The 14,395-nt window shown below is 42.4% G+C and overlaps 1 protein-coding gene across 1 annotated transcript in view; it reads right to left on the reverse strand.

The window, feature by feature from the left end:
• Positions 1-5,689: 5,689 nt before the first annotated feature.
• nos1apa (nitric oxide synthase 1 (neuronal) adaptor protein a) overlaps positions 5,690-14,395 on the reverse strand; it is a 112,313-nt gene continuing 103,607 nt past the window's right edge. Inside the window, exons 9-10 of the mRNA XM_076088695.1 lie at positions 8,229-8,394; positions 5,690-6,252 (exon numbers count right to left, since the gene is read on the reverse strand). Coding sequence (XP_075944810.1) covers positions 5,690-6,252; positions 8,229-8,394 — 729 coding nt within the window. The remainder of the gene's footprint in view (positions 6,253-8,228; positions 8,395-14,395) is intronic.

Here is a 14,395-nt window from a genome sequence, read left to right on the forward strand (position 1 = left end):
TATTAACATGTGACTAACTAAAGTTTTGACTTGTACACGACGGAAGCTTCTTTTTTTTTGCCTTTGGTCTTCAGCAGTGAAACACAACATCAGTTGGATTGAGGTCATGTGACCCGATCAGCGAAGAACAAATGCGGGTTCGGCCCTTAAAAACTTCTTGGTTCCCGTGTTTGTGTGTTTAGGATCATTGACCTGCTGCATAGGCCTTAAAACAGGGGGGATGTTTTTGAAAAAGGCACCAAGTCCCAATCTGTTCACCCAAACTCCTTCAAGACTGAAACCCGTCATAACATAATAAGTATGTGTAGGTATGTCAGACAATGGCTGGCTGAGTCTCGGCTTGGCAAGCGTGTCCCTGCAGGTGACAGACTGAGCTTGTAAAGAAGTGTATTGATTTGCGACGCTCCCAAGCTGTCGCAGTTGTTAACCCCAGTTTCAACAACACATGCCCGTGACGGGGGAAATCGATGCGAGTCACCAAAGCCTGCTCTGCTTGGAGGGACCGGTTGGCAACGTGGCTCTCAGATGGCAACGACAAGCCCCATCAGACAATTAATTAATGCTGAGAGGGGGGAGGAGACCGCAGTGTGTGACAGAGACAAAGTGAGACACATATAAAGACTGAGATCGGACCGGACTGGCAATTCAGCGGTTTAAAGAATAGAGAGGGAAAATGAATTGTTTAAAAAGAGCTTTTGAAGAGCAAAGACGATGTAATGTTTGTACTGTGAGTGACGCAGCGATTCCCAAGTGGTCCCGCCGCTAATCTCACTTTTTAAGATTCATCTTTTCTTGTTCCATGATGTTGAGTTCAATAACGCTCAAAACTAAACAATGAAAGTGTGTGAAACAGTGTAGGATTTACATCAGACACGTCTTCAAAGTCGTCCTATCCAGTAGAAATAGACACGTATCCTTCTTGCAGTGTTAACAGAAAACTACAGGAACGTGTTGTCGAAGCTACAGAGGCCATCTTGCTCGCTGCTACCCTGAAGCCAGAGGGTCTGTTATGGGTGCTAGAAGCCCATTATGGCGACTCTGAAGTAAGGTGGATGATCACAATTGACCTCACTCTCACATATGCACAACCACAAATACACACACACACTTGGTACAATTCAACTGTATCCTATACATTCATTAGAGGCTGAATCAATAACTAGTTAAAGATGCAGGAATGAGTTCAAACTTTCTAACTTTACTGAACCTGCCACACAAATAACTTTCAAAAGAAACCAATCTCCCCCTCTGCTTCTGCGTGTGATCTCGCTACAAACCCCCAAACACGGGGTCTTCACACAGCCGTTACAGACCTCCAGCATCTCCATCAAGATAAAAGGCACAGCGTTGGGAGTTATTTTTTTTTGCAACCACACAGCATGAATCCGCGAATGGATGAATCAGCAACAAGAGACCGTTTACAGTACGGCTGGCATTTTGGAGAGGTCTGAGGAAGAGCTGGGCTCTAGAGATGGTCAAACACATGTGAGAGAAATATAGATGATATGAAAGGGAGCATTCACACCAAAGGCTAGAATAGAGACACGTGTCAAGAGCAGGCTGGGAACAGAAGAGAGGTTTAGCATTCAGAAATGCTAAGGCAGTGTTAACGGAAATACCACGAGGGTAGGAGGAAGAAACAGAAAACAGAGTTTGTACTCTTTGATTTATTTCTGTACTTATGATCATGTCCAAAACAGGAACTGAAATATTAGGAAAATACAGTCAAGTCTTCACATTTTCAAGGACCACTTCAGGGTTCGGACTAAACGCAGTTGCACCACTGGTTCGAACCCAATGTTCGATGCAAAATGCACACAAATGGTGGACAAAATGTAACATTAGACCAACGGACAACAAGTCCAAGAAAAAAAAAAGAATAGTAAACTTTGATGTCGGGATGTGAGTTTCACCAATTTGGCAGCACATTTAAGGCAGGGTTTTAAATGTTATAATTGTTTTTTAGGGTGCCATGAGGATGGGTGATGACTCAGGAAATAAAACTAAATAAACGTAAATTGACGAAGTATGCTATTGCCATAATGTCATTACTTTGCCCCCAATCTCATGTCTCGTAAATTAATTTGGTTTTAATTGGTTAAAAACTTGTCCAACAACAAACTCAAAGGTTGTGCTTGAAGAAGTATGAACAAAAACATCAATCTAAAAGACTGGCAAGTAACTCAAAAGAGTACTTTCAGGTGTTATCGCTTGTATATTAACTGCGTGGTTCCGCATGAATAACGGAAATTATTGGTGACTTGGTGCGGAAATACTTTTAGGTTCAGTCTTAAGCATTTAAGTTTGAACAAAATCAAATTTGTCAGGTCGCTAAAAATGCATCAAACACCTTATTGACATATTTGTTCTGTGTTTACTTTGTGTTTGGTTCTGTGTGTTCTGCGTGTCATATTTGCGGGACGAGGGCACAAGAAGGAGGCCTTAAGTAATTACAAATAGAAAAACGTACTGATAGCACCTTAATCACTTTCATAATGCCCGTTCTCCAGACACGCCCTTGTCTCCAGGCTTCCAGGCAACTTCTCGCTGCATAAGTCAAAAATGTGATTGGGCCTGGTAGTAAAGTCATTTCTTACCTGATAATTTAATGCGTTCTTTGATTAAATGCGACTATTGAATGATGAGATGGGGGTCACCTTTTTGAAATCATTGTAATATCAGTGTGAAGATGTCTTTAACTGGTGATTCATAGCAATAGGTCTCAATATATTTTCGGTCAATTTCAAGGGCGGTTTCATTACAGTTCAAATTGATTGCACCGGTTGCCGAAATGTGATTTAAATGCTATTTTTAGAATTATGTTTCTGGTTGGAGATGAAATATCTGTTTATTAATATAATTTCAGCAGTGAGCTCATTTGTTTATTTATTTTTGCTCCGATGGTTTGCCGTCTGACACACCTGTCCCTTCAAACGGAGAAGGTGGAGCGTCAGAGTTGTACGTGGTAAAGTCATATTATAAAAAGACAGAATAGAGAACGAAACAAGAGAAGGAAAAAGGTAGATGATGAGACAAGAGAAGAGGGTGTCAAAGAAAGAGAACATCCTTCATACTGCGCTTCCTGTCGTCCGGGTCAAACGTCAGAGGAACTGACAAACTCTGACGGGTGGTGACAGAAAGAGAGAAAGCTAAGAGTGTAGCGGTTGTAAATATGGGTTGGGGGAGTTTTTGAGTGTGTTTGAGATGATTTCTGGCAGATTATTCAATATAAAGGAAAAGAAAACACCCCAAGTGAAAAACGTAATGACGGGGCACCCTAGTGGACTGTAAGGCGTCGACGATGAACCACGACGTCCACAGTTTGAGTTGGGCCGGGGACCTTTGTTGGTTGTCAATCTCCATCCGTCTCTCCGCTCATTCCCTGTAATGAAGGCCATATGAACAACGGACATACGCATATTTAAGCTATTTATGTAGGTTTTTGGAGGCATTTCCACTGCTTTTGACGGTGGCTGCTGGTTTATTCATGGAGCATCATTGTGCGTTTGTGTAGTCTTGATAGAACCACTGACTCCACCACGCTCGACAGACACCAATTAAGTAAAGTTGAAACTAATTTCCAAAACAAACTTTCAGAGAAATAATATCTCTGATTGAATCTCTGTTATCCTTTAACACAAACGTGTTCGGAAAGCCAGCGACTTAACTGGGAGTCAGTTTACTGGACGCTCACACAATTGGATTGATCCTATCAGCCTAAAGCTCTTTGCAAAAGATAGTGAGCCCACTGGGAACTGGCCTGATTCCCCTTTAGATCTCTGCAGCATCTACCTTTGCCAAATACTGGCCGGTGCTAACCCTGCAATGGTGCGACAGGAGTGCTGTGATAATCTGGGGCTACAGTACGCAGAAAGAAAACTCTGTGGCTTTTCCTCGTGAAACAAAATGAACACTTTAATACTGCGTTGTGCTTGGAGGCCCATACACAGAGCTGGGTTTGAACAAATGAGACCACTTTTGGCTGTCATCCGTGAGCTGCTGTTCTGGCACGAGGGGAAGAGTTTTTGTTTACGGGAGGAATAAAAGAAACAAACGGCATTCCTCGAGGTCCGACTAATCCTGGCTTTACATAAATTAAAAAGCGGGGGGGGGGGGGGGGGGGGGGGGGGACAAGTGAAGAGAGTGCAAACATGCTCTGACTACCAAGTCAACAAACTGTGAGGAGACCAAAAGAGGGCAGCCTGCAGGAGTCAAGGACGGAGCAGTTCAACACTTCTGTGGGATGACATAGAAAACAAAGTTTGTACATACAGTACAGATACAGATTTTCTGTCTAAAAATAGTCTTTGAATAATAATTATTATTATGAGCTCAAGAAAAGGACTTCCCCCTCTCCAAACATAGAGACAGTCATAAAGTTCTTTCCTGAAGTGTTCATCAGAAGAGTTTCTCTCCAGCAAGGACAAGAGCTCATCAGTCTCTCCGGTCCCCAAACCCTGTCGTCTTGTTCCTGCCGGCACGGCCGACAGCTACGCTCCCGATCCTGACAAAGTGAGAGCTTGCCCCTGAACTGACCTCCAACTTTTGGTTCAATTCCACGATAAAGACTAGGCTAACTCACAAATTCAATCCGTTGAATGAAAGGAGGAAAGACTCTGAAGATAAACTCCCTGATTTTGTTACAGAACTGCTCAAACTGCAAATTCAGCAGCAGAGAGCTGGGAGGAGACTTTGGGAGCGTGTGTGTGTGTGATGTACGGATTTCAGGTATGTGTGCGTAATAAAGAGAGAAGGCGAAAAGGAAACAAGATTGTAAAGAATAGGTGTGCATGCACATAGATTAGCGATTCGATTCACACAGTCGTCTCTTGAGACGTGTATCACAGGTGTGACCGGTAGGGGACACTTAATTAAGGTGATGCTGATACTCCTCAAGTGTGTTCCGACTGAATTTTTGAAGAAATTATCATCTTACTTTTGACTGCAAATATAAGCTATGTATTTGATAGCAGCAAACAGAGAGTAACTGTGACAGTTACAGGCATAACTGACGACACGCACTGACCCTGAGTCAGCTCGTACTGATTTTAAGCCTCACCAGGGACCCCAGTTGTTGCTACTGCCTCGTGTACATTCACGTGGTAAATAAATAATTTCATAAATAAAATATATGTATTTTGTATGTGAAGCATGTCAAAACAGACACAAAGGGGGGGAGGGCAGTGTTCTTATAGCAACTTATCCAGTGTAACAAGTGAACAAATAAATAAATGTCGCTAATAGCATTTGGCTACTAGTGGCAGCACTGAACGCATAGCACCCCAGTCAGTGAGCAAGGGAGTAAATCTGCAGCCAACCCACTTCTATCAAAGTAAACCAAGTAGCTAAGATTCTCTTCCCTCTGCCGAGTACAACATGTAACCCTAAAGACGCACGAGTGGCTCCTGTGTTCAGGATCTCTACGTTAGCCGACCACATTCAGTTTGACCAGATCAGGGCTACTCGAGTTTCCGCCTACATATGCTTTCATCTATTCATCTATTTTGAGTCTTTCCTTTCTCTTATATGCAATCGCAACTATATTACACCAATATGTTGGCGTAAGCCTTGTGTATATAACTGTCTGACAGAGGTTAGTTCGCTACATGGTTATTCCTACAGGGTAGTTTGTGTGAATGGACAGAAACAGGAAAAGGCTGTTGATTCTTCCGGGGAGCAGGTTAGTGCGTTATACCGCTATTTCATCTCCCAGACAGTCAGGAGCTCCCTGTCTGTTGAGAACATTAAGCAGCCTCAGCGTCTCCTCGTCCCTCCCCCAGCCAAAGATCTCCATCCCCTCCTCCTCATCGTCCTCCCCATCATCCTCATTGTCATCGCTGTCGTCCGTGTTCGACTCGTACTCCGAGGCGATGCCCGACTCGCGAAACCTCTCGGCAAAGTCCAGGCAGCCCAGAGATTTGAGGTCGTGGGACAACAACTTCACCTCAGACACCTCTTGGCCTTCGCTCTCGGGCCTGTCGGCCTTGTGCAGCGGGGGAGGTGAGGGGAGTTGAGGAGGCGGAGGCCCCGGGAGGAAACGGAAACGCTCCAGTTTGAGAAGACACTTGTCCCTACCTAGGGGGCTTCCCAGAGTCCCATTGGAAGACGAGAAGGCATTGCCGGTCCCGTCGGTGGAGCCCAGCGCGGGCAGGTTGAGGGCGGACACATCAGGTTTGGGTGTTGTGGGGTCGCAGATCACTGAAGGTACCGTAGACCGGAAGGTGATCTCCAACAGACTGTCCTGAGATCCCACTGCAGAGAGGAGATGAGATCGAAAAATGATGAATGAGCAAAGGGAGGGAGAGCCAAGGAATAAAGGACACGTCATATTTCATACAACAATCAAAAGTTCCACTTTGCCTCGATTTAAATTCATCTGCCGTCACCCCTCCTGCTGGATCATGACAGAAGAATAATGTATGTGATACAGATATCTGCGAATTGTGGTGGAAACCGGCCCCTAAAAACTCTAACAAAATCAATCACTCAGTTACCAATAAATCAGTTTTGTATTGGGTAAGCAAGAAAAAAAGAAAACATGTTTCAAAGCATTTCATCATCGTCAGGGCTGCTCACTGAAACACGCTTGGTTTCCTTCTTTATGGAAACGGAGAACAGACCTGCAGCTCAGAAACTGAGAGGAGGACACATTAAAGGAATACTTCTAATACTAACCCTTAATAAGCATTAAAGATTAAAAGACGTGTGTAGTTGGCTCCTTCATGGCAGTTTGGATTCATAGCAGTGATCTCAAAAAGCAGCAACAGCAGCTATAAAAATATCCACAGAAGCTTCTGGAACCGCCCCTTAGGTATAATCTGTTTCCTCTCTGTTGTGAGACGGAAATCTAAAGTCTGCGGCTCTGTTTTATCAGACACACATGGAGCGTGAAAGGCAATGTTCAGGTCGCACAGTGAGTGAGCGAGAAAAACGAATTAAAAGATGCATTACAAAGCAGGTGGGGATTCAACCGAAAGCAGCCCTGTGTTATAACAACTCAGGGGGCAGAGCTTGTTTGGGGGCGTGTTGTTTAAGGTACCGGTGAGAAAATCAAATATGATCCAGGAAGTCATTTTACAACTCTGGAAACTTGTCACAGAATTCAAAACATGTATTTTAGGAGTATTCCTTCAAGAGGATCCCCACCTCTTCTCAGCCAGAGCCAGACCCGGTTTCATGCTGCAGAATTCTACTGAATGCTGTAAAAAGACTCCATTCCATTGAAGGTGGGTCAATAACAATGCTGAGCCAACTCTTAAACTGACACACTACAACTGAAATGCACCCGTAATTGATGCATTTCTGTGCGTGAGAAAGTTCTATTGCATCGAAAATGTTGGATGCATTTCATGATGTATATTTTGAGATTTCATCGTATATTTTGCGTCCATATCACAGTTTTCCTAACCTTGTGCGAAATGAGGTCTTTTCAAAAAAATGTCCAAGGTGCAGAGGTGGCAAATAGACAATATTTTCCCCACTGACTTTCTGAAATGTTGGCCGATAAGATAGCGGATTGCCTCTCGCAGGAAGGAAGGGAGGCCCGGGAACCGGAACCAGCACTGTGCGGAGCCGACTGTCGGACCCTGCTGTATTATCATTAGTGCCGTGCCTTTGGTGAAATGGACCTTGAGACGGGGCAGATAGCAATTCATGGGGCCATCTGCGTCTGCAATCCATTCGTGGTGAATTCGACCAATTGGTTTATTTCAGTTGCACTTCCAGGAGTTTGTTAAATTACTTTTAAACATTCCGAGAAAGAAATAATCTTTCAAATAATTTTTTGTTACTTTCTCAAGTATTTACTTATATCTTGTCGATATCATATGAATTATATGAAGAATACATTTCTACTGTTTAAATAACTCATTGAGAGGACAGTGCTGTATTGGCAGAGGTGTGTGCTATCTAAGTTATTCTAGTAAATAAGATTTAACAAAGAATCAATTACGATTGTATTTTTACATATAATTTGCATATAATGACCGTAACATTATATATATTGTATATATATATATATTTTAAGTGAAGGATTGATCACCCATGCACATATAATTCATGTTTTCAATGGATATCTTCCTGCTCACCTGTCTCTTTACTATACTGGATCAAAATGAGATCAGAATAGCTAAAAGAGATGGAAGGGGTGAGATGTTGCAGCAAGCGTGCACTCGTTGATATAAACTCCAGCATGCAGTATGTACTGTATGTGCGTATAAGTCTCTTACTGGAGTTTGGTCCAGACATCTTGAGCTCCAGCTCCTGAATCTGTTTCACCAGCAGGGAGATGTGCTGCAGCAGGTCTTTGTTCTGCAGCAGCAGCTGGTGGACTCGGGCCTGGGCCTCCAGCCGCGCCGTGGCCTCCGCAGTCAGCTGGTCCTTCAACAGGTGGACCTGCACCGGAGGAGGTGAGTCGAGATGGACAGATGGAAGAGGAGGGAGGAAGGAGATAGGAACAGATGCTCAGTGCGGTGTCAACAAACATTTTCCCCAGGTCAATACTTACAAAATCAGCACTACTTCAAACTCGTATCTGGATTCCACAGACGCACCGCACCACTCACTGCTCCACTTGAAGGCTCAAACTGTGTCGACCCTTCAAGTATAATTTGCTTTGTCAGTGAAATCAGGACTGAGTGCTTCAAATATTTGAGCAAAGAAAACACCAACCAACGCACTGTAAAAGGCTTCTGTGTCCACCAGGCTTCTGTTGAGCTGACATTTTTCATCAAAAAGGTGCTGTATGGTGAGCAGCTCGATGATATTTGAACACTTATAAGTCATCATTCTGAGTCGCCACTTCCTGGTGTGTTGCATAATAATAATTGTACATTTTGTGTCAGCTTTAAAAGGTTGTTAAATTATTTTTAACAGATTCTTCCCCAAAGCAAATTCAATCTTTTCTAAATATAAGGTGCTGAGTCATTCAGCCACATACAGCCTCTCAGGCCGGGAGGAAGACAAAGGAAAGAATCTGCTTCTAGATTAGAGGTGATGACTTCGGAGACAATAACAACACTGTCTGACCAAAAAGGCTGAATTTTAGCACACATGAAAAAAAACGACGCCTTGATGTTGCTGCTGCTAAGAAGAAGCATCTCAGATATGGGAGAAACATCCACATTGATTTAGCGTAGTAAATTAGTACGCAGTTATTGATCAATCACACTGTATTTTGACTGCGTGGTAATAAATTAAAGCAACACTTGAAGAAAAAACGAAAAGTGTTGTTCCAGTCGGAGGCGAACGGATCAATCAGTGACAATCTGCTCAGGAAAAACCTCATGAGCAGAGCTGCAGGTTGTGCACGGGGCTGAAGTTTGATGATCCATAGCTGGACACGTTTCATGTGAAGCAGCGAGTCGAAGCAGTTTACAGTAACGATACTGACCAGCTGACGAGGGACATCGAGACGTAGAAACGCCTGATCTTCCTGGTTTGACCATGTGTGCACTTTGAAAAGTGCTGAATATTTATGACTTTGACTATTTTGATAATTAATGAATTATCAAGTATTCGGCAGGCCATTAGGAACACGATAGTTATTCTCAAGTGTTAAGCATATTCATCACAACCATTCATTTGTTTCACAGCTCTTGTATTTTTAAACTGTGAAGATGTTTTTTTGTGAATAATGTGTTTGCAAGTGTACGCTTTTTAAAATGTATTTACGAAGTGTCTTTTTGTTACACGCCCGTCTTTCATGCATCAATAAAATCAAGATTTAACTTTGTCGTTTGAGTCACTTTTCAAACATTTACTGGTACCTGACTGGTGTCTTTGGGCTGAGTGTATTCTGCTCATCATTGTAGAATTTACATCTCTAGATGTTGACTTTTGGACTTATGTCCCCATGGTGGGCATTTTTCATTATTTTCCGATAATTTATAGAAAAAATTAGCAGTCAATTAATCAAGAAAATAATCAGCTAACTAACTGACAATTAAAGTTATCTTTAGTTGTGGCTGTCTAGTATTTAATCTCTGTCTATGTACACTGAGATAAAAGCAAACACACACACACTCTTGACTGTCTCCGAGGTAATGAAAAAGACATGATTGATATATTTTAGATCTTTGTTATTTCAGTGGCTTTATATCCGTCCATTACATTTTTTTATTACAGGCGCAGCAGAGCTCCGGTGGCTGCTCTGATCCTTGTGTAACCTTAGTGCCACAGTCTGCTGCGGTCTGCAAGATTAAAGCAGAGACTCTATTTCAATTTCAGACTGAAGGCTAAGACTGCCGTAACATTCTGAATCATTTATTATAGCGCACACACGTCCACACACACACGCTTTTGTAGCAGCGATGAGTCCCCTTTTTACTTCAAAGTACTCTGCAAATCAAATGTTAGTGGCCCCCGCCTCACCCGACTCAGCCACCTCTAAACCTGAGCACATAATTGCTTTCAACAATTTGAGAGAAGAAATGTTCAAGGTTTCAAATGGACAGAATGGTTCAGAAGGAGCCCAGTGTGTTGAAGGAGCCCACTTACTAATGACTTTCTGACAAGAGAGGCTGCGCGGCTCTCACTACTCTGATGAAGCTCAAGCCTGGAACTTGAACGTAGTCCAGCAGGACTTCAAATGTCGGCGGTGTAACAGGCGAAGAGGCGCAAAGGAGAAGGAGAGAATGTCAAAAACGTGCTTTTATCCACCGACACCACGTGCATGTTGAAAAGTCAGAATCTTGAAGTGCTACTTACTGCTGACATTGGGAAGTTTTCTTCTTTCTCTAATGGCTTCTTGTCAGTAAACCATTTCTACTCTGTTGTGAACATATAAATAGCCTAATCAGAGTGCGTCAGCGGTGGCCATAAAATATCTAGGAAGGCAGCTGGTGTGAAGGGCCGACAAGAGCAGTATAGTATTTGCAGAGCGCCATGAATCACGGGGCCCCGTGTGGAGGTAAAAGTCATTGGAACTTGTAATGACTCCCTGGTTTCTCATTTCAGCTTGATGTGGTAACCGGGGCAGCGTGGATAGCTTGGCTGGGACACACGTCAAGGGGAAAAAAACTACAAGACAAATTGTAATATAGATTTGAAACACTGCGGAAAATGCCTCAGAAAGTCCTTCAGTGTTTCATGAGCCGTCTGAAAATCTATTACAAATGCTGAGATGAGGTTGTGACTCCAGATGTTTTACTTTGTCTTTAACTAATAGACTGTGTTGTTGTTCCAGTTCGTACTGTATCTAGTAATGTCGCACACTGTTGTCTTGTTTAGCACATATTTCTATCAATATCTCCCATGGTATTGCTGAGCCTGTTGGGTGATTCTGCGTTCAGTACCTGATTTTGTAGCATAATGATGTCTATGATATTCGTACTAACATTAATAAACATACACACACACACATACTTATATACACTGCGTGCACAATTATTAGGCAAGTTGTATTTTTTAAAATATTGTTAGCCACCCTTCTTTTCAATAACAGTAATAAGCCTTCCATTCATGGATTCTGTCACTTTCTTGATCTGTTGACGATCAACCACAGCCTCCCAGACACTGTTCAGAGAGGCGGACTGTTTCCCTTCATCTTCAACCCGAAAAGGTCCAACTAGCTGGCGTTATTAAAGATGAGCTAGTTGGACCTTTTCGGGTTGAAGATGGACTCAAAATCAACTCCCAAACCTACTGCCAGTTTTTAGAAGACACTTTCTTCAAGCAGTGGTCCAGGAAAAAGTCTGCATCTTTCAAGAAGACCATGATTTTTATGCAGGACAATGCTCCATCGCATGCTTCGAAGTACTCCACCGCGTGGCTATAGCCAGTAAAGGCCTTAAAGATGAAAGAATAATGACATGGCCCCCTTCCTCACCTCACCTAAACCCTGTTGAGAACTTGTGGGCCCTTCTTAAACGGGAGATTTACGGTGAAGGGAAACAGTCCGCCTCTCTTAACAGTGTCTGGGAGGCTGTGGTTGATCGTCAACAGATCAAGAAAGTGACAGAATCCATGAATGGAAGGCTTATTACTGTTATTGAAAAGAAGGCTATATTGGTCACTGATTTTTTTTATTTGAAATGTCAGAAATGTTTATTTGTAAATGTTGAGTTGTTTGTTTATTATTCTCACTTCAACAGATGAAAATAAACGTGAGATGGGAGAATTTTGGTTTTTCATTTAGTTGCATAATAATTGTGCACACATAGATATTCTCCCAAGAAAGCCCAAACCTCACTTTTACTTTCTTAAATATTCAGGTTTGAGGTTTATTAACATGTTGGATTGGCCGAGAGCTCTGTAGTTGTTCAATAATATAATGAATCCTCAAAAATACAACTTGCCTAATAATTGTGCAGGCAGTGTATAGACAACAAATCACGTCTTCAAATTGACCTTTTTTGGTTGTGGCATGTATGTATTTCATTCTCACATGATTCTGATTTACATTAGATTATTAGTGTCTAAAATCCACAGCGTCTGTCCCAAGGCCTCCATCTCACATCCACTCCTCAGGCAGAAAAACAAGTAGGCGCTCATCTACTTCCATTATCCTTGTACTTGCCAACAAATAGCGGTGATTTCAGATTGTGCCGCGGCCAAGCTGCCTCTGCAGAACTCATTTGTAAAGGCCGACACCCTGATGCTGACTTTGGCGGTGTGATTTACAGCTGACAGGACCCCATCTTAAGCGAAGGAAGAGTGCAGCTTGACGTTGACATTATGCTGCCCTGCTGACACCTCTAATGGAGCACCAGCCACTCCCACACGGTTCACACTGAGGCCTTGGGAGCAAGTGTCACATTTGTTCTGATGCTGTCCATGTCTGAATGTCTCTCACTGAGCTGCAATGGCTGGTGAAAGGACTCTGAACAATCTCATGCATAAACAGTAGTGAACAAAGCAAGACAAGCAAAAAGAAAGGGGAAAGAAAAAGCTAGGACAAAACTTTTCTTTTAAAAAGTCAGACCTCGGCTTTGTCGTATGAATATCTGATCAAAAGCAGAACGACGTCGCGTCCACACGAGGTTACATTTGGTTTCATGGTGCAAATGTACAGACCCAGTTTTTCTGAGGAAACAAGAGGCTGGTCCGACAGATGAAATACAAAAATGGAATGAAAATTTGATAAGATTAGAAATGATAAGCCGTAAATTATTAAATATGTTATCTCTCCGTTTCCTTTGGTCCGGTAGCGCGTCTGTTCATCTGGCCATATGTGTCTCCATCTCATTGCCTTTTTATGGCTCCACCTGATCACTTCATTCATAAATGAATACAATATTTAATAAGCATTTTCATTAGGCTCGTCTTTGGGAGACCCTTGACCTTGAGTTTAACAGTTTGATCCATAAATCAAATGACAACACACATAGTTTGTCCAGAATTACACATAGACGTGTTGTCTGATCTGATGCTCTGACCACTTTAAGGTTAGAGGAGCTTTGTTTTCATGTTTAACGACCATGGTTGTGGTTAAAACTAAATCAGTGTTATTTATACCGTATTATGTATTTTTGTTTGTATTCATTTGTCTTTGTTATATGTATTATTGTCTTGTTAAATGTACATACTATTAGTCTGAATTGTTGCTATTTGAAGGGCTTTATAACTCTTGCTTTGAAAAGTGCTAGACAAATAAAGTAATTGTTATTCCCCCTCAGACACTAGAATTTGTTGGGGCTCACAAACAAAGTTAAACAAAGCCGTGTTCCACCACTGAACGTCTGTGGTGGTCTGCAACAGTAAAGCAAAGAGTAGAAGAAATAGTCAGACCAAAAGAAAATTCTACATATTAAATTATATTGACACACTGCACAGGATGATCAAGGTGGCGCTGTGATACTTGATATACTGCATGACCACCGTCCATTATGCGTCACAACATATATTTATTACCAAGACTATTATTTCTCCTGCACCACTAAGTTAATTTGTGTGTGGAAATGTGGCCCTGTGATGCTGCTGCAACTCTTATTTCCACATTATCTGATTCCATGTCTATGGATGTGTGCGTCCGTGCTGCAACACATTGGTATAAAGGCCAACACAATGAACACAAGGAAGAATGAACACAGTAAACCTGGATGTCAGACATCTCGATATTCCTTTTAAAACTTAAAGAGAGTAGATCTAAAACTTCCTTCTGAAAGTAGAACCCAGACAAAGAGACAATTAAAAAGGTGTTCCCCTTGTGTTCCCCTGTGGTGGTCCCTTGGTAGTAAACCGACTGCTACCCAATGCTTTCTGCCATCTTATCACAGCATCGTGAAATTGATGGAGCTTCAAGCAACTGGAGTGACTCCTTCAAGCTCTAATTAGGAAGCAGCATCTCTCTTCTTTTTAGTGCTTTCTTTGTTCAAAACAGAACAGAACAGCGCCCGAGGACAATTTTCATCTTCCCGACTCCTTCTCTCACCACTGTTTGATATTCTCTCTTCCT

This window comes from Anarhichas minor, unplaced genomic scaffold, assembly GCF_050575085.1.
Source record: "Anarhichas minor isolate MPS153535 unplaced genomic scaffold, ASM5057508v1 ptg000010l, whole genome shotgun sequence".
Lineage (NCBI taxonomy): Eukaryota > Metazoa > Chordata > Actinopteri > Perciformes > Anarhichadidae > Anarhichas > Anarhichas minor.